The sequence below is a fragment of the Hypomesus transpacificus genome, chromosome 2, assembly GCF_021917145.1.
Source record: "Hypomesus transpacificus isolate Combined female chromosome 2, fHypTra1, whole genome shotgun sequence".
In the NCBI taxonomy this organism is placed as follows: Eukaryota; Metazoa; Chordata; class Actinopteri; order Osmeriformes; family Osmeridae; genus Hypomesus; species Hypomesus transpacificus.
In genome coordinates, this window is record NC_061061.1 from 8,209,976 (window position 1) to 8,233,679 (window position 23,704).

The 23,704-nt window shown below is 41.3% G+C and overlaps 2 protein-coding genes across 3 annotated transcripts; one reads left to right on the forward strand and one right to left on the reverse strand.

Moving 5' to 3' along the window:
• Positions 1-415: 415 nt before the first annotated feature.
• On the forward strand, positions 416-13,962 carry dpy19l1l (dpy-19-like 1, like (H. sapiens)). Its single transcript, XM_047030194.1, has 22 exons — positions 416-797; positions 1,108-1,132; positions 1,241-1,328; positions 1,417-1,554; positions 1,750-1,870; positions 2,274-2,367; positions 2,623-2,680; positions 3,226-3,317; positions 3,679-3,778; positions 4,503-4,580; positions 5,549-5,635; positions 5,944-6,003; positions 6,102-6,182; positions 8,045-8,146; positions 8,379-8,450; positions 8,794-8,867; positions 9,076-9,103; positions 9,582-9,701; positions 9,832-10,006; positions 11,137-11,236; positions 11,501-11,626; positions 11,766-13,962. Exons 1-22 carry the CDS (start codon positions 581-583, stop codon positions 11,935-11,937), a joined length of 2,208 nt encoding a protein of 735 aa, XP_046886150.1. The 5' UTR covers positions 416-580; the 3' UTR covers positions 11,938-13,962.
• A 12-nt stretch (positions 13,963-13,974) lies between these two features.
• LOC124474237 lies at positions 13,975-23,105 on the reverse strand. 2 transcript variants are annotated; one of them, XM_047030207.1, is made up of 9 exons: positions 22,911-23,105; positions 16,925-17,201; positions 16,553-16,710; positions 16,161-16,223; positions 15,720-15,996; positions 15,348-15,505; positions 14,956-15,018; positions 14,515-14,791; positions 13,975-14,300 (listed from the first exon to the last, which is right to left on the reverse strand). In XM_047030207.1, the coding sequence occupies exons 1-9, from the start codon at positions 23,044-23,046 to the stop codon at positions 14,114-14,116; spliced, it is 1,596 nt and encodes a 531-aa protein (XP_046886163.1). In that variant the 5' UTR covers positions 23,047-23,105; the 3' UTR covers positions 13,975-14,113. The 2 variants fall into 2 exon arrangements, with proteins under 2 accessions (XP_046886163.1, XP_046886171.1); XM_047030215.1 differs by lacking the exon at positions 22,911-23,105 and adding an exon at positions 20,015-20,064.
• Between the last annotated feature and the right edge of the window lie 599 nt (positions 23,106-23,704).

Genomic DNA, 23,704 nt, shown 5'->3' on the forward strand with positions numbered 1-23,704 from the left:
TCGTAGTCAGTCCTTCACTAACCAATCAGCATTCCTTAGCAGAATGCTAGAGTGCTATGGGCAACATTGACTGTAAGAAATCAAAAGGAAGTAAATACTCGTTAATTCATTTTTTGACCTGTAATCTATGTTGAACATGCAAAAACTACAATCAAATCTGAGATTTCTCAACGACAATCAGGCGAAAGAGACAAATTTAGCCGTTTAGCTCCATAGACTCCCATTCATTTTGAACTCGACCGCGATCACTCCCAGTGGAACTCTGGTGGAACTACTACAAAATTCGGTACAATGGGGGAGTGGCAAGGCTCTCCTTAAACAGGCACCGATAGTACCAACTGATGTCTTCGTTACCATGGTAACTACAAAATCGTGAAGTTTGTAGTATCTTGCTATTTCCAGTTGGGGGCGAGTTTTCACAAGATTTATGAGACACTGTGAAAGAGTGAACTCAACATCATTGCCCAGGTAAAGAAAGAGCAGCAGAAGCCTGGGCTCTCGCTACTAGCTACAACTGTGCACCAACCTAGGAAACAGCCTTTCAACTGACCTCAGACTCATTATATTCATCCATGACAACATGGTGGTAAAAACAAGAAAACAAAACGTGAAGGATCAAGCGCCCCAGGCAAGCGACAAAGACAGGAGTCCGCTTATGTCGACAGGCACTGGGAAAAGTAGGCGAACTGGCAAAGATGGCAAAGGGACCACTTTCAACAGCTTGCTGCAGAATAAGAATGGATTGTTCCCTGGGCATTCATTAATCAGAAACAAGCTTGGATTCACGCTGGCACTGGGTACGTGTCACCAGCAGCAGCTACTGTAGCTAGATAGCTAACGTTAGCAAGCTAGCTAACGCAACGACGTTAGCTGGCTAGCTAACTACAAACGTGAGTGAGTTACAGTATCGGACTACTGTGCAGCAACAAGCTAGCTAACCACACTTGGCATCTTGCAATTGTACTTTCTACTACTGCCTGCAATCAACATTTAAAAATAAGTAATTTGCATTAGCTTGGTGCAGGACTCTACCTTAGCTAGCTAGCGAGAATGTTTGCCAGTTTTAACTGGGTTCAAAGTTTAAAGTTTTGTCTTGTTTATTCACAGCTGCTCTGGCTGGATACCTCCATTGGTAAGGAGTCTGCAACCTGTCAGGAAATTCTCTTCTTTGTCCCTTAATCATTACATTAATGTGATTATAATTTTTATGAAAATAATCTGAAGGTTTAAATTTTTGTAGGTACCATCTCACACACCTTTTTGAGAATGACAGACATTTTTCACACCTGTCAGCCTTAGAGAAGGAAATGGCCTTTCGTACAGAAATGGTATATCTGACATAATTATGGTATCTAAACTTTAAGATTCGATTTTCTTGCATAGTTTTCATGTCTGACAGTTCCACTCCTGTTACAGGGCCTATACTACTCTTACTTCAAGACCATCATTGAAGCCCCGTCCTTCCTCAGTGGCCTGTATCTGATCATGAATGATCGTCTAACAGAGTATCCCCTGGTTATAAACACACTAAAGCGGTTCAATCTCTATCCAGAGGTAAAATAATGTCGTTACATTTTGCTAAAACTGTCATTTATTAAGCCTATATCTGTCTACTTGGTGTGAGGTATTACGTCTATTCTATAAATCTTCGAAGCGAAAGGGCCTCTCCTAAAATGAAGACTTGTAACAGTCTTAGTAGTGGGTTTTCATCCTGTCTCTGTTTCACAACCACCCCCCCCTGTTCCCTAGGTGGTCCTGGCCAGCTGGTACAGAATCTACACGGGCACAATGGACTTCTTTGGACTCCCTACTAAGATGTGTTGGTCTATCAACAGAGGGGATGGGTTGGCCCCTGTCGACAGCTGTGAAGGTACTTTGCCAATCTCTTTTGTTAAAATATGTTCATATATTAGTGCAGCTATAATCTCAATATCTTCATAGGCACTCCAAGGACATGTAGGCTTGGGGATTTCACAATGTCTTCATTGAGCATTCTGGCACAACTTTTACTTGTGTTGAAGTCCTATGGGCTACAGTCAAAGATCCCTACAGTATCTATCTTTCTTTTTTTGTCCAATGACCAATAGTCCTGTTCTGATCTTCAGTAGGTTTTGCTACACAAGAATGACCCCCTCAGTCTAGAAATTAAAATAAATTGTCTTCCGGCTAAAGTTTTCCACTGTGTGTTTGCATGTCGGTCAATGTAGGAAGGCTGATATTATACAGTCTCATTCATTCATTCTTCAATCATTCTCTCTATCTCTCTCTCTCAGGTTTGGGTGACCCGGCCTACTTCTATGTCACTTTTGTGTTTATTTTGAATGGCCTGATGATGTGCCTGTTCTTCCTCTATGGAACCTACCTTAGGTAACCCTTTAATTTTGTTACTGTTGTGGGAAAATGTATATGATCAGTCAACTGTGTCTGGTTTCTCTTGCAAATCAATGTTGGCCATGGATTATATGCTGTACTGACTGTCTATTTGTATGACGCTTTGGATAAAACCGTCTGCTAAATTATTGTAATGTAGAATGTAGATGCACTTGGAAGAAAATAAAAATCCTCCCTTCATTGCTACCCTGATGTTGTTTTTTTCCTTCCCCTTTCTCTCGCTCTCTGCAGTGGGAGCCGGCTGGGTGGCACAGTTACGGTCATGTGTTTCTTCTTCAACCACGGAGAGGTGATTGCATCACACACACACACACACACACACACTTCCCCAATGTCACTGCCCTGTGGAAATTTACTTCTAGAGAATCAGGCTGGCAACACCACCAGCCATCATAGAGACTCACAGTCTGTATTTGCCAGGCTGAGTGCTTCCCCACTGCCTTCAATACAGTCCGCATCTCACTCTATTCCTTATCCAGATCAATACACTGACATTTCTATCACACCCTCAGCTTTGCTTCTCAATACTTGCCCACTTGCGTCCTTCACCTCCTGCTTCCTCAGTGGATTGACATTTTGGAAGTATCTGTGGCATTTAGCTTTTGGCAGGTGAGGGTGTCAATGAACCCTCATGGCAATGTGGGCTGTTGATGAGTAAAAGTGTGTAGCCAATATGAGTATGCATCCGTAAGTGTATACAAATAGCTTGCCAGTTGTCATCGATTGCGTGTTCTAGAAATCCCTTCCCACGCATCTGTGGCAGGGAATGTGTTGACGCAAATGGGGTGTGTGTGGAGTGTGTGAGTGTGTGACGTGTTCCCCCCCGTATCACAGAGCACCCGTGTGATGTGGACTCCGCCCCTGAGAGAGAGCTTCGCTTACCCCTTCCTGGTCCTGCAGATGTTGCTGCTCACTTACATCCTCCGGTAACACCGTCATCCCTCCTTCCTCCCATCCTTTCTCCATCCCCCCCTTAATCTCTCTTGAATTCCCATTGTAGCAGCCTGCAGATTTGCTGTACTGGATGCAGTCACATCCCCTTTTTGTCATATATATTTCACTGTGACTAAATGATCTGACACACTCCATTCCCACCTTGGCTGCTGTGTATATCTGAGTTCATGTGCCTACTATTCTTAGTGTGTCTTTATAGTGAAAAAAGGTATCTAAATAAGCATAGGTCAAGGTCTTTGTCTTGAATGCATGCCCTCATATCTGCATTGGAGTACCTGTCATCCTTTTTTACGTTTGTCTCTCTATTTCCCTCTGTGTCTTTTCTCTCGCCAGGACCCGGAACCCGAGCAGAAAGGCCATGGTGGCTCTGGGGGTCTCCAGTTTGTTCTTCATGCTGCCTTGGCAATTTGCCCAGTTTGTACTGCTCACCCAGGTGAGAGACAGATTGAGAAAGAGAATAAAGAGAGGATGTTTTCAAAGGAGGGAATCAGACAATGTAATTTTAAGAGAATGAGAAGAAATTACAAAGGGATGGAGGGGATAATAAATTGTGTGAGAAGGAATGGAGAGGAGGAGGACAGGAGGGCGGAGGAAGAGAGAGAGATGGAAAACATCCAAGCAGAGAAAAATAACTTAAACAACACAAAAACATGTTGAAGTTGAACTGACAAAAGGTAGTCATAGACAAATGTATCATTATCAAAGGTCAGTCACACTTTCACAACAACAGAATGTGTTGGCATACATGCAACACAGAGAAGAGAGTAGCCAACATTCCTCAGCTAGAAACTGTTTCCAAAAATGAGTCTTGGTACTGATACTTCAGCTAACAGAAGGACAGAAAAAAACATTTATCTTTTATACCACAGCGAGGCTTGTCTAAGGTTTTCCAATAGTTAGATTAAGGTTTATACTTTTGTTACTTCAAAGCAAAACTGATAATCTGAAGAAGCTGAAAACGGAAGAAGCAAATAGTGTGGATACTTTACCGGAATGCATGGGAGAGATGCCATTTTGAAGACACTTAAAATATATACTGTTGTGTTTTTCCAGTTTTGCTTATTTTAGCAATTATGTCATATCCACCCTTCAATGCAAATGTCCCTACTAAAAAACTATATTCTGTGCTGATTCTGTGGTGTATCTTTGTGTTTTAGGTTGCTTCTCTGTTTGCATCGTATATCCTGGGCTACCTGAGTCCAACCAAGATGCAGTCCCTGCTGGTCACTCATATGGTAAATACTGTGTCCTACACAAGAAGAAAAGTTTATTTGTCTTACTGCAATGACATACACTGTACATGCATTCTGGGAGCGACACCAGAAACATACGGAAGTGTCCCATGTCCCAAGTGGACCATGTCCTTTGTTCTTATTTATCAACATTGTCTATAATACAGTGTCCTCTCTCGGTGAGGAAGTTGACAAACTAGACAGGCTAGGGAACGGGGAGGGCAGGATTAATGAGCATGTGTGTGTGGGTGTGCAGAGGAAATCCAGACATTGCATCCTTCCACGGGAAAAAGTGTGTGTGTAATTCTGGCCATCTACATCCCTCTCCTCCACACTCCCTAATCCTCTCAGCGGTCCAGTCTGTTGGGCTGCTAGGCATAGCAGAGCTGGGGCCCGTGTGCTCCAGAGATAAGGAGAAGAGGGTATTTTGTAGGTGGAGATGGTCTAGATTTGTGTCAGTGGGGGACATATCATGGCTGTGCATTATTCATACACCACACTGTCAAGAAAGTGGCAAGTGTGAAAAGACATGTTAACATGCTAGCTCTCACCACCATCTCAACAAGCTTCAGGATTGTGCTGTGGTTTATAGTATATGAGCATACACGGCTATGCCTGGGTGATGTGATTGTAAATTCCACTTGCTTTTTTGCTCCATGTAATCAAGTCATAAGTACGCAATGATGTCCGTGTTCAGCTCTTGTTTTCACTCTATCTAAAACTTCTACTGTTTGTGATAGTTTACATACTATTGCTGTTTATTGCATATTTAGCGTCCATTTTATGAAGTCCATTTGATAAAGCTCGTCCTGTTGCCATCCACTGTGGCTGAGAGATTTCAGCCACATGCATTGTGGAGATCTACACAGGCACATCTAATTGTGAAGTAGGTTGCTATAGAATCAGTTTGCAGGTGACAGAATGCTAGTTCTTTGCACAAATCACAAAGGCCTCCTCCCCATTCTGTCTAGATCACCCTGGGCGTTTGCTTCATTTTGATGTTTGGCAACAGCATGCTGCTGACCTCCTTCTATGCCTCCTCGCTGGTGTCCATCTGGGTGAGTGCGATCGGTCTGTCCTGGAAGCATGGAGGAGTTGGTGCTTAAAATAAAAATAAAAAAATGCTAATGCTCATCTGATCCTCTTTGTGTTGTACCAGAGTGTACCCTGAAAGAAAACCAACAAAGGAAATTCGTTTTCAGAATTTTTCTGTTGGGGGGATTAATGTTGGTACACAGATTACATTTATGTTTCATGTATTTTCTAGTGTTGATCCATCACAGTGTTTTGGAAGGGTGATAAATGTCTTGAAGGTTAAACCGGGAGAGGTTTTTAAAAAGTGACAATGTTTCTCCCCTTTTTACAGGCAATAGTTGCGTTGAGGCACCGATTTGCTGAAGCCTTCCAACCTGGCCTCATCACTTGGGTAAGGGTCCCTGGAGCGTCTTGAAATGTCCATGTGTGAGTGTGTGTGCGTATGCGTGTGTGTTTCACTTAGTTTACTCGTCTGTCTGATCTCTTAAGATGATGCAGGGCCTGACGTGGCTCATCTCTACGGTGATCCTCAAGTTCATGATGTCTGCCATTTTCGGAGCCTCAGATGACGTAAGTAAATACAGTATATACACTCACCGGCCACTTAATTACATTTACATTTATGCATTTAGCAGACGCTTTTATCCAAAGCGACTTCCAACAGAGAGCTTTACAAAAGAGCATAGGTCACTGATCATAACAACGAGGTAGTCCCAAACATTGCAAGCAGCCAAAACATGAAGCATACATTGTGAAAAAACTAAACAAGTGCCAAAAGGGAAGACCCATAAGAGCATGCATTTATACAAGTTACAAATTAAAACAACATGAACCACAAAAAAGTGAAGGACTGTACCTGTAGAAGAACAATCAACAGTAAAATATTTCACAGCGAGTACAAGACTTAACTTCATTATGACTAACCTACAAGAGCAACAAGTCACTTAATAAGAGTCATTGTGATCCTGGAGGAAACTAACAACATGTCCAGCCAAGCATTCCTATTAGATACATCTCTCTAACTGCTCGTTAACACAAATATCTGATCAGCCAATCTTGTGGCAGCAATTCAGTGTTTTTAGGCCATGTAGACATGGTCAAGACGATCGCCTGAAGTTGGAACTGGACCAAGCTTCAGAATGGAGTAGAAAATTATTTAGGTGAACATGGTATTGTTGTTGGTGCCAGATGGGCTGGTTTAAGTATTTGAGAAAAACTGCTGATCTGCTGGAATTTTCACGCACAACCATCTCTAGGGTTTACAGAGAATGGTCTGAAAAAGAGAAAATATACAGTGGCAGTTCTCTGGATAAAAATGCCTTGTTAATGCCAGAGGAGAATGGCCAGATGGGTTTGAGCTGATAGAAAGGCAACAGTAACCACTTATAACCAAGAAATGCAGATGAGCATCTCTGAACGCAACAGCATGTCGATCCTTGAAGCAGACTGGCTACAGCAGCAGAACAACACACCGGGTGGTGCCAATCCTGTCAGCTAAGAGGAAACCGAGGCACCCAAATTGGATGATAGAAGACTGGTAAAACGTTGCCTGGTCTGATGAGTCTTGGTTGCTGCTGTGACATTCAGATGGTAAGGACAGAATTCGGCGTAAACAACATGAAATCATGGATCCTCCCTGCCTTGTATCAAAGGTTCAGGCTGCTGGTGGTGGTGTAATGGTTTGAGGGATATTTTCTTGGCACATTTTGGGCCTCTTAGTTACAAGCTGAGCATCGAATGCCACAGCCTACCTGAGTATGGTTGCTGACCACGTCCCTTTATGACCACTGTGAAGTCAAAGAAACTTTTATCATGCAATGTGACACGCACGCAGGGAGCGGCAACACCAACATGATGTCCACCAATACAATTCACTTTCTGCTTTTCTCCCATCCCAAAGGTTCACCCATATACTGGCCAGGGACATGGTCAATAGAATGATCTGTTCTGCATGTGTTATATTGGGGTTGTTACTCCAATATAACATTATTATTAACCCACGTGAGCACAGGGACAACTTGCAACTCCACACAGAAAGGCCCGGGCCCACCAGAGCGCTGAACTTTGCTCAAAGTGGGAATCGGAACTTATTGTCATGGGGCGACCATACCCATCTTCTTCTCCCTATTTAACAGGAAAAAGTGACATGACACAAATGATTTCAAACTGGTTGTCGTCATGACAATGAGTTCACTGTACTCAAATGGCCTCCACATTCACCAAATCTTAATAGATTAGAGCACCTTTGGGATGGGGTGGAGATGCGCATCATGGATGTGAATCTGACAAATCTGACATTTGTTATTTTTTTATGTAGATTTGCATAACAAAAAAAAGTGTACCCCATTAACTTAATGCAGTGAAGAAGAAAAAAAGACAAAATGTAGAATTGTGTGAACAATGAACATCAGTGTCTGTCTCCTCCTGTGAAGGCTCACATCAGTGGTTTGATCAAGTCCAAGTTCACCAGCTACAAGGACTTCCACACATTGATGTACACCTGTGCTGCTGAATTTGACTTCATGGAGATTGAGGTGAGAGACCTGGTTTAATATGAACTGCCTGGAGCACTTTGGCATCCGCTCCTGCTTTCGCTAGAAGTGAAATTGAAGCTTGATGAGCTCTTGTTTCCCAAAAGCCAGGAAAGGGCTAATCCTTTGTCAGTTGCCATTGAACAAATCATGTGTGGGGGATTTGCCAAGTGATGAATGGGAGAGTGTGTGTGTTGAAAGGAGTATTGCCGTTTATGAGATTTCTTTTTTGCAGACCCCCTTGCGCTACATCAAGACCTTGTTGCTCCCTATCAACATGCTTGTGGTTGCAGTCATTGCTGGGAGGGTATGGAGACACACACACACTGATACCTGATACGCCCTGATAGAAGTCAGGCAGCCTTCAAACGTTCTTCATTGGACACAAACATTAATATCAAACTGTCACATTTGGACTGCCCAAGATATTAATCTGTGTGCCAAAACACTCAACATTTCCATGAAAGACCTGCTTTAACAATAAAGACAGCTTTTGATTAAGCAAATATATACAGTAACAGTGAGATATGTTACTTTCCAATGCACAGAAAAGAGGTTAATGATACAGGCCACATATTGTAAATAAGAGGATATGGATGCCAGGTTAATTGGTTGCTTTTGCTCTTTGTCATCTTTGTGTCCCCGTTCAGACTATCCAGGATGTTGTGAGCTTCCTGAGAGGAGAGAGAGAGTCTGTGAAACCTGAAGACAGTGACTCTGAAGAGTAAGTTCAGGCCCTTGAATGACTGTTGCTGACCTGGTGTCAACAGACACACCACAATTATGAGCTTGACTGTTTGGGAACTCATTTTCTTGTGTTTTATTAGTAGCAGTAATGTTATTCTGGTCCGTCTTCAAACTTTTCCACAATGAATGCACATTAAATGAATGGCTTTAAATGTAAAGGAAAAACATTTTTTCTGTTGTTACAGTGCTCCTTCAATGTTGGCAAAAGGAGAGGTAAGCATTGTGATGGTGGGGGCTCACTCTTGCTACTGCTCTTTTAAACCCACCCTTAGCCTGAACATGTTTTGAGAGCTGGTTTAGACCTGCAACTCTCAAACACACTTTCACACCGTTGTATTGTGCAACCTTTAAGCATTACACAGGATTACATTATATGTCCTCCGTGAATTTTTTTTTGCCTTTATTATCATGCAATTTTCATTTCCCTTTCTTTTCAACACAGCTGTTTTCATCCACTCACAAAAACTAGAAAATATAAAAAATAAGTCATTTGTTTTTTATTTGAAGTGAAGTTTTGATCACCTGTTCTAGCTTTCTCAACTTTCACTCACGCCTCTTTTTTTCTCCTCACCCTGCTCTTCCTCCACCCTCTTTCTTTTTCCCTCCTTCACACCCCCACCACGCCTCCGGGCTCTGTTCTTTCTCTCCATCTTGTTGTCCTTTGATGTGGACCTTCCTCCCTCCGTCTCAGCTGGTCTACCACAGTCTACAGCTGGTCGCGTTCGCAGTCCTGGCGGTTCTCATCATGAGGCTCAAGCTCTTTCTCACGCCCCACATGTGCATCATGGCCTCCCTCATCTGCTCCAAACAGGTCAGCCCACCTTAGAACATACAAGACGTTAGCAAGCCTGTTACGATACTAGATCATAGTTATCCTCACGTTCCTCCTCCTCACTGGGCTTGTGTTGGTCTGTCTGTTTGTCGGGTGTATGTGTTGCCAGTTGTTTGGCTGGATTGGGGAGAAGTTCAAGCTCCAGATGATGGTCTTCGCGGTCCTCTCCATCATGGCCATGCAGGGGGCGGCCAACCTACAGGCTCAGTGGGGCATCATGGGGGAATTCAGCAACCTCCCCCAGGAGCAGATGCTGGACTGGATCCGTGACAACACCCAGCCCGGTGAGTCACCAGTGCTGTTCCTCAGAGCATGAACTGACTCAGAACTTCCCTTCTTGTAGGCATTTGTGTAGATTTGATAATGGCTCAACAATATCGCATGAGCAGATCTGAATGATCCCAATACATTGTGGTGACGTTCCATTTAGGACATTATAAGTCTGAATGGATTTCATATATCTTCTTTTAAGTCAGTAGCGGCCGGGACTTTGCAGAGGCCTCCCATCTCGGAGCTCGAGGCCCCTCCCCTAAATCCACTCAAAATGTATCTCAATCTATTATCTTATACCACTGCCAATAGACAGATTTATGTCTACCTTTAACTATGGCCTACATTCCCCAATGTGAGAGAGAAATAAAAAAAAGTTTAAAAATAACAAAAGCACAATTGCGTCAGCACAACAGCAAGCTATTTATCATTGTTCAAAACCAAAGACGGTGCTATAGCCTTCTGATAGTTCAGCACCAAGGATAGCATCGTCACTATGAAATAACACACAATCAATGGAGGGAAAGGAAAACATTTATTCTTGACAATAAGTAAGCAAGTATATTTATTGTTGGTTGCTGGTGAAGACATGCTGCTGCTAGCTACCTGCGGCTGCGGTAGTGTTTTGTCTGTGGAGATGCTGATGATAGCTTCCTCTCTAGCTGTTCTAAATAAGTGTGTAATCTTTGGGTGTTTTTCTCGAGCTTGTTCAGACAACAGTTTATTGCTGTGCTCTTGAGCACCGCTTGCATATTTTCTTTTACTCATGTCTCTACCGTCATCTAGCAAAACGTAATGATTAGCATTTTTGAAATGTGCACGTTCAAGAGGCGTAATGGCGTAATAGTGCACCTAAGATACGCAAAAGCCATTGTTGCTAGATTCAGAGATTTTGAGACTATTTAGCCCATAGAAGTGGATGAAGATCTGTTACGTTGCCTACATTACGGGATTCCTTTAACTGACAGTTGAAACTTGGGGCTCTCAATGAGTGCCCTCAAAGTTTTTTCCATTTATATGTACATTTTTTTTAAGCCTAGTCTTTTTTTTTGCTATGCAGGTGGCTGCGGGGGGTTTCCCAGCCGCTACTGCTTTTAGGGGTACTCTACTCTGATAAGTGGTTGTTACTCTTTGTGTCTAACAGATGCTGTGTTTGCTGGGGCCATGCCCACCATGGCCAGTGTGAAGCTCTCCACCGGACGTCCCATTGTCAATCACCCCCACTATGAAGACGCAGGACTGAGGTGGGCAATGTATTGCCTGAAATCCATACCCTTACTAAGGACTTAGTACTAATAGTTACTACTAGTAATGGTATGGAAATAATTCATTATCGGGTGGAAAACAAGCATGAATATACCACTGACGGCGATACAGATATGTGTCAAACTCACTGTATGATTTCAGATATGACAACCGTAGCCCCATCCCCCACCGTACCCCCCCCCCCCCCCCCCCACACACACACACACACAAAAAAGCATAATCCATCTATGCTGTTCTTCTAGGGAGAGAACGAAGCTGGTGTACTCCATGTATAGTCGCAAGTCAGCTGAGGCGGTCAAGAGGAACCTGTTGCAGCTGGAGGTGGACTACTTTGTCCTAGAGGACTCGTGGTGTACACGTCGCACCAGGTGACTCAGCGAGTCATAGTCCTAATATTTACTGACATGGTCTGAAATGATTGGTGACCCTGACAAATTAGTTGATCAGGTATGGTAAATTTGCAGAGGGGTTAAATATTAACCTGACTCTGTTGTTTGTCCAATGCAGGCCCGGCTGCAGCATGCCAGAGATCTGGGACGTGGAGGACCCCAAAAACATGGGTAAAGTTCCCCTGTGCACGTTCATCTCCAGGGACTCCAGACCTCACTTCACCACAGTCTTTCAAAACAATGTTTACAAAGTCTTGGAAGTTCCCAAAGCAGCTACAGACTTCAGATAACAGCAGGGTCAGTCCTGTTTTTAGCCACACCTTCTAGTATTTTTCAATGGCTGGTGTGTTTTTTAATAAGGGATTATTCCTCTATTTTGGTTGGTCAGTTTGCCTGTTAAAGAAGCCACTGACCTGTGCTGTGTTTGCTTCATATTTGGTGAAGCTCTGGTTCTGATAGGGGAGGTATTGATGAATCAATGTCCCTCTTTGTGTCGTGAGGCTTAGGATGATCCTACCGGTTCTTCTTTGTGTTGCTACTTTTGAGAGCGTTTGTGTTCTGACAAATCTGCCATCAATAATGCTGCATTTTCAAAGGTTATTGTTGAATTTCTGAAATGTATTTTATGCTCTTGAGTATTGATCCTGTGGTGTTGGAGTTTTCCCTGGTACTCACTGTTACCTGAGATGATTATTGTGTGTAATTGTTCAGTTAATTGAACAAGCTATTGTAGCTAGGCTATACAATGTCAGTATTATTGAGAAGTTTTAAAACGCCCCCACTTTTGGTCTATTTTTCATTATAGAATACGTAGCCTATGCTGTCAGCCAGGAACTATCTTAGAGGTACATTGTAATGTGAAGCAATATCTTTTCAAACTTGACAAAGGCTTTATTCATTTTTTACAATGATTATAAGATTTCACATGTCATTATCTAGTATACATTTATGATAATTTATTGGTCGTAGCAATTTATTTGATAGCTTTATGCAAACCTGTGCTAATAGTTTTTGTATCGCAAATTTAATTTGTGGTGTATTTTGTATGTTAGGTTTTTATTTTGTGTTTAAGGGCCTGTTCAGTGTGTGTACCGATATTGTTCTATGGCCTACTGATTTTAATTTGTTTGTATTTACAGTACACAGTGTTGTGTTGTCATAAGGTCAATTCCTGTTATTACAGATAAAATATTCTGGTTCATGTACTGTAAAGGATATCTGAAATGTCTACGAGGTAACACATTACAACTAGCAGCAGTACATTTTGCCCTAAATCATAAGATACAGTATTTTTACTTACTCCTTAGCAGTCCTTTGAAACTCATTTTTTCACTTTTATTTTAAAAAGACTCGTACTCTGCAGCACAAGAAGGGAGTTACTGCACATTTGTATGTATTTGTAACATTTACCATAGCACCTGTTTTCAACAGTGGTATTTGAGCTTAAATAAAGTAATTGGACACAGTAAAATGTGGTGAGGACATCCATGTTTGACAACATGAATGCGTTGCACCCTTGTAATGCTCTTGCTTTCACTTTCTCTTGAACCTTTAACATTAGGGCTGCCGTTCTAATACCGTTGCAGTATCATCCATCTATTTAACAGCATTAAAGCTGTCAACACTAACATTAAATAAAGTATTAATGTGGTACTGTACATACAGTATTGATGTGAATTGGACAAAACGACCCTGTTAATCTGCTGGGCACAATATTTCCAGATTTTAGTATTAGTCTCATCAATCCTATGATTCCCTCTGCCTTTAAACATTGTGGTATTGTTAAGCATGGAACTGACTGTAACAGTCTAGTTTATTCTACCGTGCAAATGTCCAACTTCTGGACATTTTGCTGCTCACCTATAATGGAGATTAAATCATTCAATCCAGTAGGCACAATATAAAATCTCCAAGCAAGAGACACTACAAATTGTGTTCTGCAAAGAAAATCACTTACAAATGTTAGCTTTACAGTTGTGTAGTACAGCTGGCCAAAAATGTAATTGTGGTCCTAAATTCCAGTTTTTCTTACGAGGAAATTTATACAGTCAAAATATCTGACATTACTTTTTGATTATTATTAATTTCACTTTTTTTGTTGTATAATTAACACAGTTGAGAATTTGCATTTGGATGTGGTTTGATGTAACAAGTTACTTTTTTGTTTGTTTAGTTTTTTTTCTCTTTTGTTTGTGTGTTAAAGGACTAGTTTGGTTTACAATGTATTTTATAATAATTGTTAATTTGATTTTTTGAAAGCAATATTCTCTCAAACGTTTAGTAAAATGTTTTGTGAATAAATGCTTGTAAACGACTGAGATTCAGGTGCCAGTCTTAAAATGTTTTAATTCAAGACATTCAGTGTCCGTATATCCTGAACACTGATACAGACCGTTGTTGGAAATTATACAAGTAATTTCATGGAACAAGATTTGTGACTCGTTTGTGTGACTTTGTTTATTTAAATCAAGTACGTCTGGCATCTTTGGGGGATGTTGTGGTCTTCCTTGTTGTGCCACCGTGGACCTCCACCTCACACAGGCTGAGATACTTCTCCTTCCCTGGAAGGACAACAGTGACGTAGCGCCCCTCCATCTCACCACATGCAAACTCCCTCACCTCTCCATCTTTCATCTCATGTATCACAGCACACCTGGTCAATCACACATAAGCACACAAACACGTAATGTAAGTAAGTTAGCAATGACCATTTTGTGGAGAGCACACCTCACATTTTCTTGATCCTGTTTGTAAAAAAGCATCAGCACTGCCAGGTGCTGTATATTTAGAGATGAATTCAAATGAGAACAAGTTATAGATTACGTGAGCGTTATCATTCTATAAAGGATCAGAGCTTATCTCCTTACAGAGGGTTATTGACTCCATCCATTCCACTTCCTACGTGGATCTCAGCTCCTGCAATCCTCTCACCACAGCAGTCCCATCTGTTGGTGATGGTGACGGAGGTGATGTTATAAGTGTCCAACAAATCCACTCTCCACCAGGGGTTGGTCTCAGGGTTTGTGTGGGTACAGGAGCCACACATGTAATTTGCGACACGCTTCCTGTCTATGGCGTTGTTGGCACTTCCCAGATTGCTATACTGGGACGACTGAGTAGCTGATCCAGACGAAGCTAGGTTCTCTGAAAGAAGCACGATTAAACACAGGCAATAATAAAGAAATACATAAGTAATGAACAGCAAATTAGCCAAGCTTTCCTAAAATACCTAATTTCAAGGTTATAATTTAAAGACCAAAGGCAATTATTTTAAATGGCAGTGAGGGCACACAGCGATTGCTCCTTACCAGGTACTTTTTCATCGTGACAAAGGGCCCTGAAAACATTCCTCCCTGGAACAGTTGGCAGTTCTTTGGAGCAAGAGATGAGTTGAGAGGGTTGTCAGTGGCATGTTTGGAACAAATTACATGAACTAATCTTGTCAAAATATGTAACTTAGAGTCCAGGCATCATATACAATAGGACACGTTCTATAAGTGTCCTCCATCCTCCAAAAGTTCAGTGTCTTATAACTACTTTTTCAAGAGTAGTACATGAGTAGCCATCTTTTCAGATACAACTTTAACAAATACGGAGGTGAACTGGATACGGGACATTTAACATTTGTACTGTATCTGGAAAAAATGACAGGTTTCATTTGGAACCTCCGGTGGATGTACAATATGCGCTAAGGAATTACTTGTTGTCTTCCTTGTTGAGCCACCGTGGACCTCCACCTCACACAGGCTGAGATACTTCTCCTTCCCTGGGAGGACAACAGTGACGTAGCGCCCCTCCATCTCACCACATGCAAACTCCCTCACCTCTCCATCTTTCATCTCATGTATCACAGCACACCTGGTCAATCACACATAAGCACACAAACACGTAATGTAAGTAAGTTGGCAATGACCATTTTGTGGAGAGCAAACCTCACATTTTCTTGATCCTGTTTGTAGAAAAGCATCAGCACTGCCAGGTCCTGTATATTTAGAGATGAATTCAAATGAGAACAAGTTAATGATTACGTGAGCGTTTTCATTCTATAAAGGATCAGATCTTATCTCCTTACAGAGGGTTATTGACTCCATCCATTCCATTTCCTACGTGGATCTCGGCTCCTGCAATCCTCTCACCACAGCAGTCCCATCTGTTGGTGATGGTGACGGAGGTGATATTATAAGTGTCCAACAAATCCACTCTCCACCAGGGGTTGGTCTCAGGGTTTGTGTGGGTACAGGAGCCACACATGTAATTTGCGACACGCTTCCTGTCTATGGCGTTGCTGGCACTTCCCAGATTGCTATACTGGGACGACTGAGTAGCTGATCCAGACGAAGCTAGGTTCTCTGAAAGAAGCACGATTAAACACAGGCAATAATAAAGAAATATATAAGTAATGAACAGCAAATTAGCCAAGCTTTCCTAAAATACCTAATTTCAAGGTTATAATTTAAAGACCAAAGGCAATTATTTTGCATGGCAGTGAGGGCACACAGCGATTGTTCCTTACCAGGTACTTTTTCATCGTGACAAAGGGCCCTGAAAACATTCCTCCCTGGAACAGTTGGCAGTTCTTTGGAGCAAGAGATGAGTTGAGAGGGTTGTCAGTGGCATGTTTGGAACAAATTACATGAACTAATCTTGTCAAAATATGTAACTTAGAGTCCAGGCATCATATACAATAGGACACGTTCTATAAGTGTCCTCCATCCACCAAAAGTTCAGTGTCTTATAACTACTTTTTCAAGAGTAGTACATGAGTAGCCATCTTTTCAGATGCAACTTTAACAAATACGGAGGTGAACTGGATACGGGACATTTAACATTTGTACTGTATCTGGAAAAAATGACAGGTTTCATTTGGAACCTCCGGTGTATGTACAATATGCGCTAAGGAATTACTTGTTGTCTTCCTTGTTGAGCCACCGTGGACCTCCACCTCACACAGGCTGAGATACTTCTCCTTCCCTGGGAGGACAACAGTGACGTAGCGCCCCTCCATCTCACCACATGCAAACTCCCTCACCTCTCCATCTTTCATCTCATGTATCACAGCACACCTGGTCAATCACACATAAGCACACAAACACGTAATGTAAGTAAGTTGGCAATGACCATTTTGTGGAGAGCACACCTCACATTTTCTTGATCCTGTTTGTAGAAAAGCATCAGCACTGCCAGGTCCTGTATATTTAGAGATTAATTCAAATGAGAACAAGTTAATGATTACGTGAGCGTTATCATTCTATAAAGGATCATATCTTATCTCCTTACAGAGGGTTATTGACTCCATCCATTCCATTTCCTACGTGGATCTCAGCTCCTGCAATCCTCTCACCACAGCAGTCCCATCTGTTGGTGATGGTGACGGAGGTGATATTATAAGTGTCCAACAAATCCACTCTCCACCAGGGGTTGGTCTCAGGGTTTGTGTGGGTACAGGAGCCAAACATGTAATTTGCGACACGCTTCCTGTCTATGGCGTTGCTGGCACTTCCCAGATTGTTATACTGGGACGACTGAGTAGCTGATCCAGACGAAGCCAGGTTCTCTGAAAGAAGCACGATTAAACACAGGCAATAATAAAGAAATACATAAGTAATGAACAGCAAATTAGCCAAACTTTCCTAAAATACCTAATTTCAAGGTTATAATTTAAAGACCAAAGGCAATTATTTTGCATGGCAGTGAGGGCACACAGCAATTGCTCCTTCCCAGGTACTTTTTCATCGTGACAAAGGGCCCTGAAAACATTCCTCCCTGGAACAGTTGGCAGTTCTTTGGAGCAAGAGATGAGTTGAGAGGGTTGTCAGTGGCATGTTTGGAACAAATTACATGAACTAATCTTGTCAAAATATGTAACTTAGAGTCCAGGCATCATATACAATAGGACACGTTCTATAAGTGTCCTCCATCCACCAAAAGTTCAGTGTCTTATAACTACTTTTTCAAGAGTAGTACATGATTAGCACCTTCTTGAGATGCATCTTTAAGAGATACTGATGTGAATTGGAAACAGGACATTATAATAATAATAATACATTGTATTTATATAGCGCTTTTCAGGATACTCAAAGTCACTTTACATGGTACATTATATCTTTCTATTGTACTTTATGTCAAAATATCCAAAACTATCATCCCCGTATATATTCTCTTATTTCAACAAATGTTTTGAGATAAGATTTTTTCCGGTGTAAATCTTTATGCTAAATCCTCCTGCTGTACTACTGTCTTGTTGTATCACCCGATGCATGACTCTCTGGATTGGCACCCCCTCGCGAGAGCGCGCGCGAATCAAATAGTAAAGTATTTCGTCTTCATATCGCAACCAAACGAAGGGGAGACAGAAGTCTCACATTATACTTGCTTTGTTATAGAATTCAAGAGAAGAATATTGGTTATCTGTGTAACAGATGCTATTTTCAACACAAAAAAACGTCAGATGCTATTTTCAACACAAAAAAAAACATATAGTAACGAACGCGAACCAGCATTCTTGCTCAGGGTTTTCAGGATACTCAAAGTCACTTTACATTCTTTACTTTCTTTGTTATAGAATTCTAGAGAAGAATATCGGTTATCTGTGTAACGTATTTTCAACACAAAAAAACGTCAGATGCTATTTTCAACACAAAAAACGTATAGTTACGAACGCGAACCAGCATTCTTGCTCCACGACATCGCATTCTGAGGAAATATACCCCAGTATGATTACCAAAGGAAATATATTTCGTGTAGCAGGTTCAGGGCCGGACTGGCCATCGGGGATACCGGGGGAATCCCCGGTGGGCCGACGGGGTTCGGATGGTCCAAAATAACGGCCCATTTCCATCACCAACCGGCCCTCCCTCTGACATGATCGCTGGCACCTCCAACTACTAGTTGAACTAGTTTCCATATATCACAGCTTGAACACGTATAACGTGTTGCCTTGACAACTTTATATATGACACGTTATACGTGGTAATCTATGTAATACGGAAAATAGCTGCAGCGAGCAGACAACAACAAAGTTGTTTTTGAGAGTGAGAGCATGTCGGTACCCAAAAGCAAAGGAGCTGAAAAGCTCAGGGAGAAAATGAAAAGATATCTGGAGGAAGGTGCATCAAAATGTTAAAAAATCTCTCATTTATTTGGGAAACCACCGACTGGTGACAGTGATACGATGATAAGTTGTGGCGTTTGGCCAATGTTAGCTTGCTTTTCACAGATGATGTAACGTTCCCTACAAGCTATAGCCTAGTTAACATTAGGTAGATAAATGTCTAAAATTGAGACTGTTATGATCTGATAAAATAAGCATGCTGGCGCTGTTGTTATCATGAAGATGATCTATTTTAACATGTCAATCGTATTTACTTGCTCACAATCGATGAGAAAGCTATCCATTGTGGTAGTTGTAAAGAGGGCAATCTTATTATTTCTACTAATTTATGTAAAAAAAACAGCTATAGCTTGTTATGCTAAAATTACCGTGTAACACACAACAATTACATTATAAACAATGTTAATGTTGTCTAGATTGATGATTCTGCTGGTGCTGGGAGCAGCAGCAAGGTAGCCTGGTCCTAACCAGCATAGACATGTATATGTTTATGCTAACCAGACCCTCGTACATTTCATTTGTAAAATCCAAATTGAGCGGAAGTACGTAGGAGGGCAGAGCCAGGCTAGCGAGAAGGGTCCAAATGCCAATAGGGTACAATAGGGGTTATGCGCAACATTCTTCCGGGTTCTACAAAACAGATGTAACTACTGCCGGCCGGCCACTTTTGAGGTAAACACAGCGTAGTAAAGGCCACCCATTATAGCCGGTGTTTAAGGAGCTACCCTTAATTACAATTTCCCATGTACACAGGATTCCAGAGCCCCGAGTAACCTGGGGAGTACCCTTTTTTTTTGGCCGCAGACGATTAAAACAGTCAAACGAAGACTACCTGTAGAAGTCCAAGTGGACACAAAGAATGCAGTGTTTGGCAATCAACTGCAACAACTACCAGTGTGACAGTATTTACTTACAGGTCAATTTTGTCGGTAGCGTAATCTTATACACCTGCTAACTTTAACGTTTTTTGGCCTATAGTAGTAGGCTAGTAAACGTAATTCCTTCTAGGAACGATAGGTCCTAGCTATAGAAACCAGATTAATGATATGGATATGACACTAAATTAAAATGAGCTTCTTAAATTAATTTGCTGAATTCAAATTCATTGATAACTTAGCACTAGTTGTGTAGCTAGCCTACTGTAACGTTGTAGTTAATGTGTAGAGGTAGTGTTAGTGCTACCTCCTGGGAAACGGTCTAATGTTAGGCTATTATAACGTTATATGAAGTCATCACTTTATTCCTGTCACACTTACCCTACTGTAGAGAGTAATACAACTCATAAAATCCTTGAACTTCCCTGTCAATATAAGTTATTTGGATCACCTAGCGCTGCAGATGTGTACAGAAGTGAGAAGCGGAAACGATTACATCTGTTTTCCGGTTCGAACGTTGAGCGCTCCGCATAACCCCCATAGATATATATATATTTCTATGATAACCCCTATTACAGTGCTCCCAGAGAATGTCTGGTGCTCCCTCCTCAGGCCCCTCTAAACCGGAACTCTCTCCTCAGGCCCCTGAAGCCGGAACTCTCTCCTCAGGACCCTTTTTTCATGTGTATCCGAGGTATTAGCGCCACCGCTGGTCGGAGGATACTGTAGGCTATTTATATTAATAGCATAATTTATATTGAACTTCGGTTTTAGCATAAGTCAATAGAGTTTAACATAGCGGAAATTAGCTATCATTGTGGCTAGCGTTACGTACAAGGTTCTAAATTAACACCCGCCGACCCGCCAAATGCGGGGTACATTTTATTTTCATAATAAAAACTCGCTAGCCAGTTTGGCCGGTGATACATGAGGCATTTCATGAACGATACATATGGCTATTTTCTCGGCATGGTTATTGTTCATTTATCCCCCTGCAGTAGCCTCAGTTTCCCATGAACACTGTGCCGCAATCCCACGTTATTGGAATATGGAATATACGTGTAGTACTATTATTACATATTATTATCATCTTGATTGAGGTGGTAATTGATGAAGCAACATTTAACATAAATACAAGGATAGATATTGATTTCAGATTAAAAGAGTAGTGTTGTTTGTATTAGCTACGTTAAAAAATGAATTATTTCAGAGCCTGCCTGTTGCCCTGGAAACAATAAACAATAATACGAGCCAGCTGTAGCTGCTGCAAATGACCAACGGAAAAAATGTGATATTATATAATGACCACTAAATGGTGTCTAACCAGAATTCACTGTTTCAAGTCTTTCAGTGAATTCTGGTTAGACTTTTTGTCCGACTTGAGACGGCGCCGAGGATACGTCACTGTGACCTCGCCATCAAAGTAGGCTACAATGAGATCGATTCGAGAACTGCAGGCTGTGTAGCCAAGCGCATTTTCTCAAGAGCAACTGCACGGGTTCAGGTCATCGATAGGTTCTCACTTGAGTACTTTCTATGAGTCCTTTTAGTTTTCAGGGATTCATTTTCTGAGGACTCGCTTGTTGCGTTTGATTCTCCAGCTTTCCTTTTACGATATAATAACCACCGCTCCATTGCACGATTTTTGAGGTAGCCTAATCTTTTCAACTAAAATGTCCCGCCATTGACGAGATACAAGACACGTCACGGATCAAAAATAGGTCAGATAAATTAAGAATAACACGTAATTTAAATCATGAATATTTTATATTAATGTCAAACTTTTCAAAATTAAAAACGTTTTATTTTTTCGGCCCACCTGCAGTACCTTCACTAGCCTGACGTTGTCATACTCATAATTCTAGTCAGAATATGAGTCTGAGAACTCTCCGTTGGGCTTTGACTACAGGGCGTGTTTCAAACGAGCCTGGAAAACAAATGCCTCTTCGCTCAATTGGATAGATCTACAACCAATCAGAGCAACAGAGTATGTGACGTATGTTAAGCACCGCATAGTTGTTGTCAACAGAACTAAACTACAAGCAGACTTGAAGTATGCTTGAAGAATGAATACAAACGATTTTTGCCGGTGTTGTAAAATTAATTTAAGGGTAGGGAGAGTACTTGTTCACACGGTCAACCTTTTTGAGCGAAACAATAAAGGGCAATGCATATACGAAGTTCTCCGTTTAGGATTACAACTCCATCGGGCCCAGCTGATAAATTAAACTTTTACCGAATCCCGTAGGAAGGACGGCAAAAACATATTTTCCATCGACAAATGCCTTGATTGCGTCTCTCTGTTCCTCTTTCAAAATTAATGCGCTGTCGATGTCTTCTAAAACAGACTCGATGGCAGAATCACAACATCCCAGATCTCCGGCAGTAGCCATGTTTGTTCAAAACTAATTCAACTTAAGCGCTCTTTTGTGACGTGGGTGATTACGTTACTGTTGATCATCTGTCCATCATCGTATAAAGCCCGCCCTGGCAATTTCATTGGTTCGCCCAGATTCTGGTTTTCTGTAGTTGGTCCCCAATACGAGACCCTCCAGACCCAATTTCCCGAACAAATTTCTTTTGGGCGGGGAGAAGTTGGGCTGGCAGCCAGGCTAGTACCTTCACACCCCACACTTTGGGAATCGCTGCCTTAGCTAATGCGGAAGATGCCGGGCCAAGCACTGATGTTCCGCAGGGAAAGAGTCGTCGTCAACCTACTTTGTTTGAGTGCAACCGATGGCAAGCCCGTCAGCACAGCTCTATCAGCCAAGCTAACTAATCTATTAAACAGTTAATAAACACAAGTACATCTTATTCAACATAATTTATTTTCATTACCAATTGTCATAGTTGAACAGCTTTCTCAAGCAGTTTGTGATGCATTTTGGAAACAGAAGACGAGCCCCTGGTCAAAAACTTACTTTTAGTCATTATTTGGGTAGCACACATATTCTGAATGCCTTCGGCGGAATTCAAATGAGCCATTTTAATCTAGATTAATCTAAAATCGCCAATCGCCAACATTACAGTGAGATTACTCTAGATTAAAAAAATGAATCTATGCCCACCACAACAAATAATATTAACCATATGTATGTCCCTACTTCTGATACTGAGTTAAAAACATCTATATTTGCTGCATAGTTTTTTCCACAAATTGTCTGGCATTGCTAAACGTATTCTCCACTCCAACTGTAGGCCTATTTTCAATTAAATCATATTTCTACTAAGTTACAAGCCAAATGATCTGTGGATGTGAATAACAACTTAGTTTTACCTGTAGTTTGATGATTTTCCAAACACTGTCCAAACCATGCACCTCCAAACAGAAATAATAAAGAAATGTCTTTCATCTTTCTGAAAAAGGCGTTATTCAACATTATAATCACGTTGATATTACACTCAAAATTCATCTATTTTATTTTCCTTAAATTGGACAGTAACAGTATACAGGCATGTTGTGTAGGCAGTAGGCATATACAAAATCAGTCTTAAATAACTTATTGTCTCATGCCCCTCAGGCTGTTGATAAGGCCGTGTTTACAGTCTCAAAGATCAAGGTCAAAATGCAGTATAGCATCCAAAAGTAATTTCCTTTTGCAATTTAGCAAAATTGCTTCACTAATACAATTTGCTTACAATGGTTTGCTGGAGTAAGATTCCTATATGTTTATTGTATGCACCTTCCTGCCAAAGCAAATTCCTTGTCAGTGCAAACTTTCATGGCGAATAAATCCCTTTCTGATTCTGAGTTCCGAGAAAAAGAAGACATCTGGACAGCAAACATGAAGCAGATAACATGAAACTTCATTAATGTGGAGAAATGTGTCTTGACAAACATTTGTGTTCTGTGAGTTGATACAGAGCAAAACTATGAACTTGCCCATTAGTCTACTGTTGATAATTTAAAGATGTTAAATCCCAAAAGCTATGAATAAAGTGGTGATGAAGTGGCTCCATCCCAAAGAATTGCAAAATATTTTTATTCAGATGCATGCGTCACAGGCTTGAGTTGAGGTACAGTGTGTGTATATGTAGTTGCATTGACTTATTTCTTGGTTTGCAGTGATT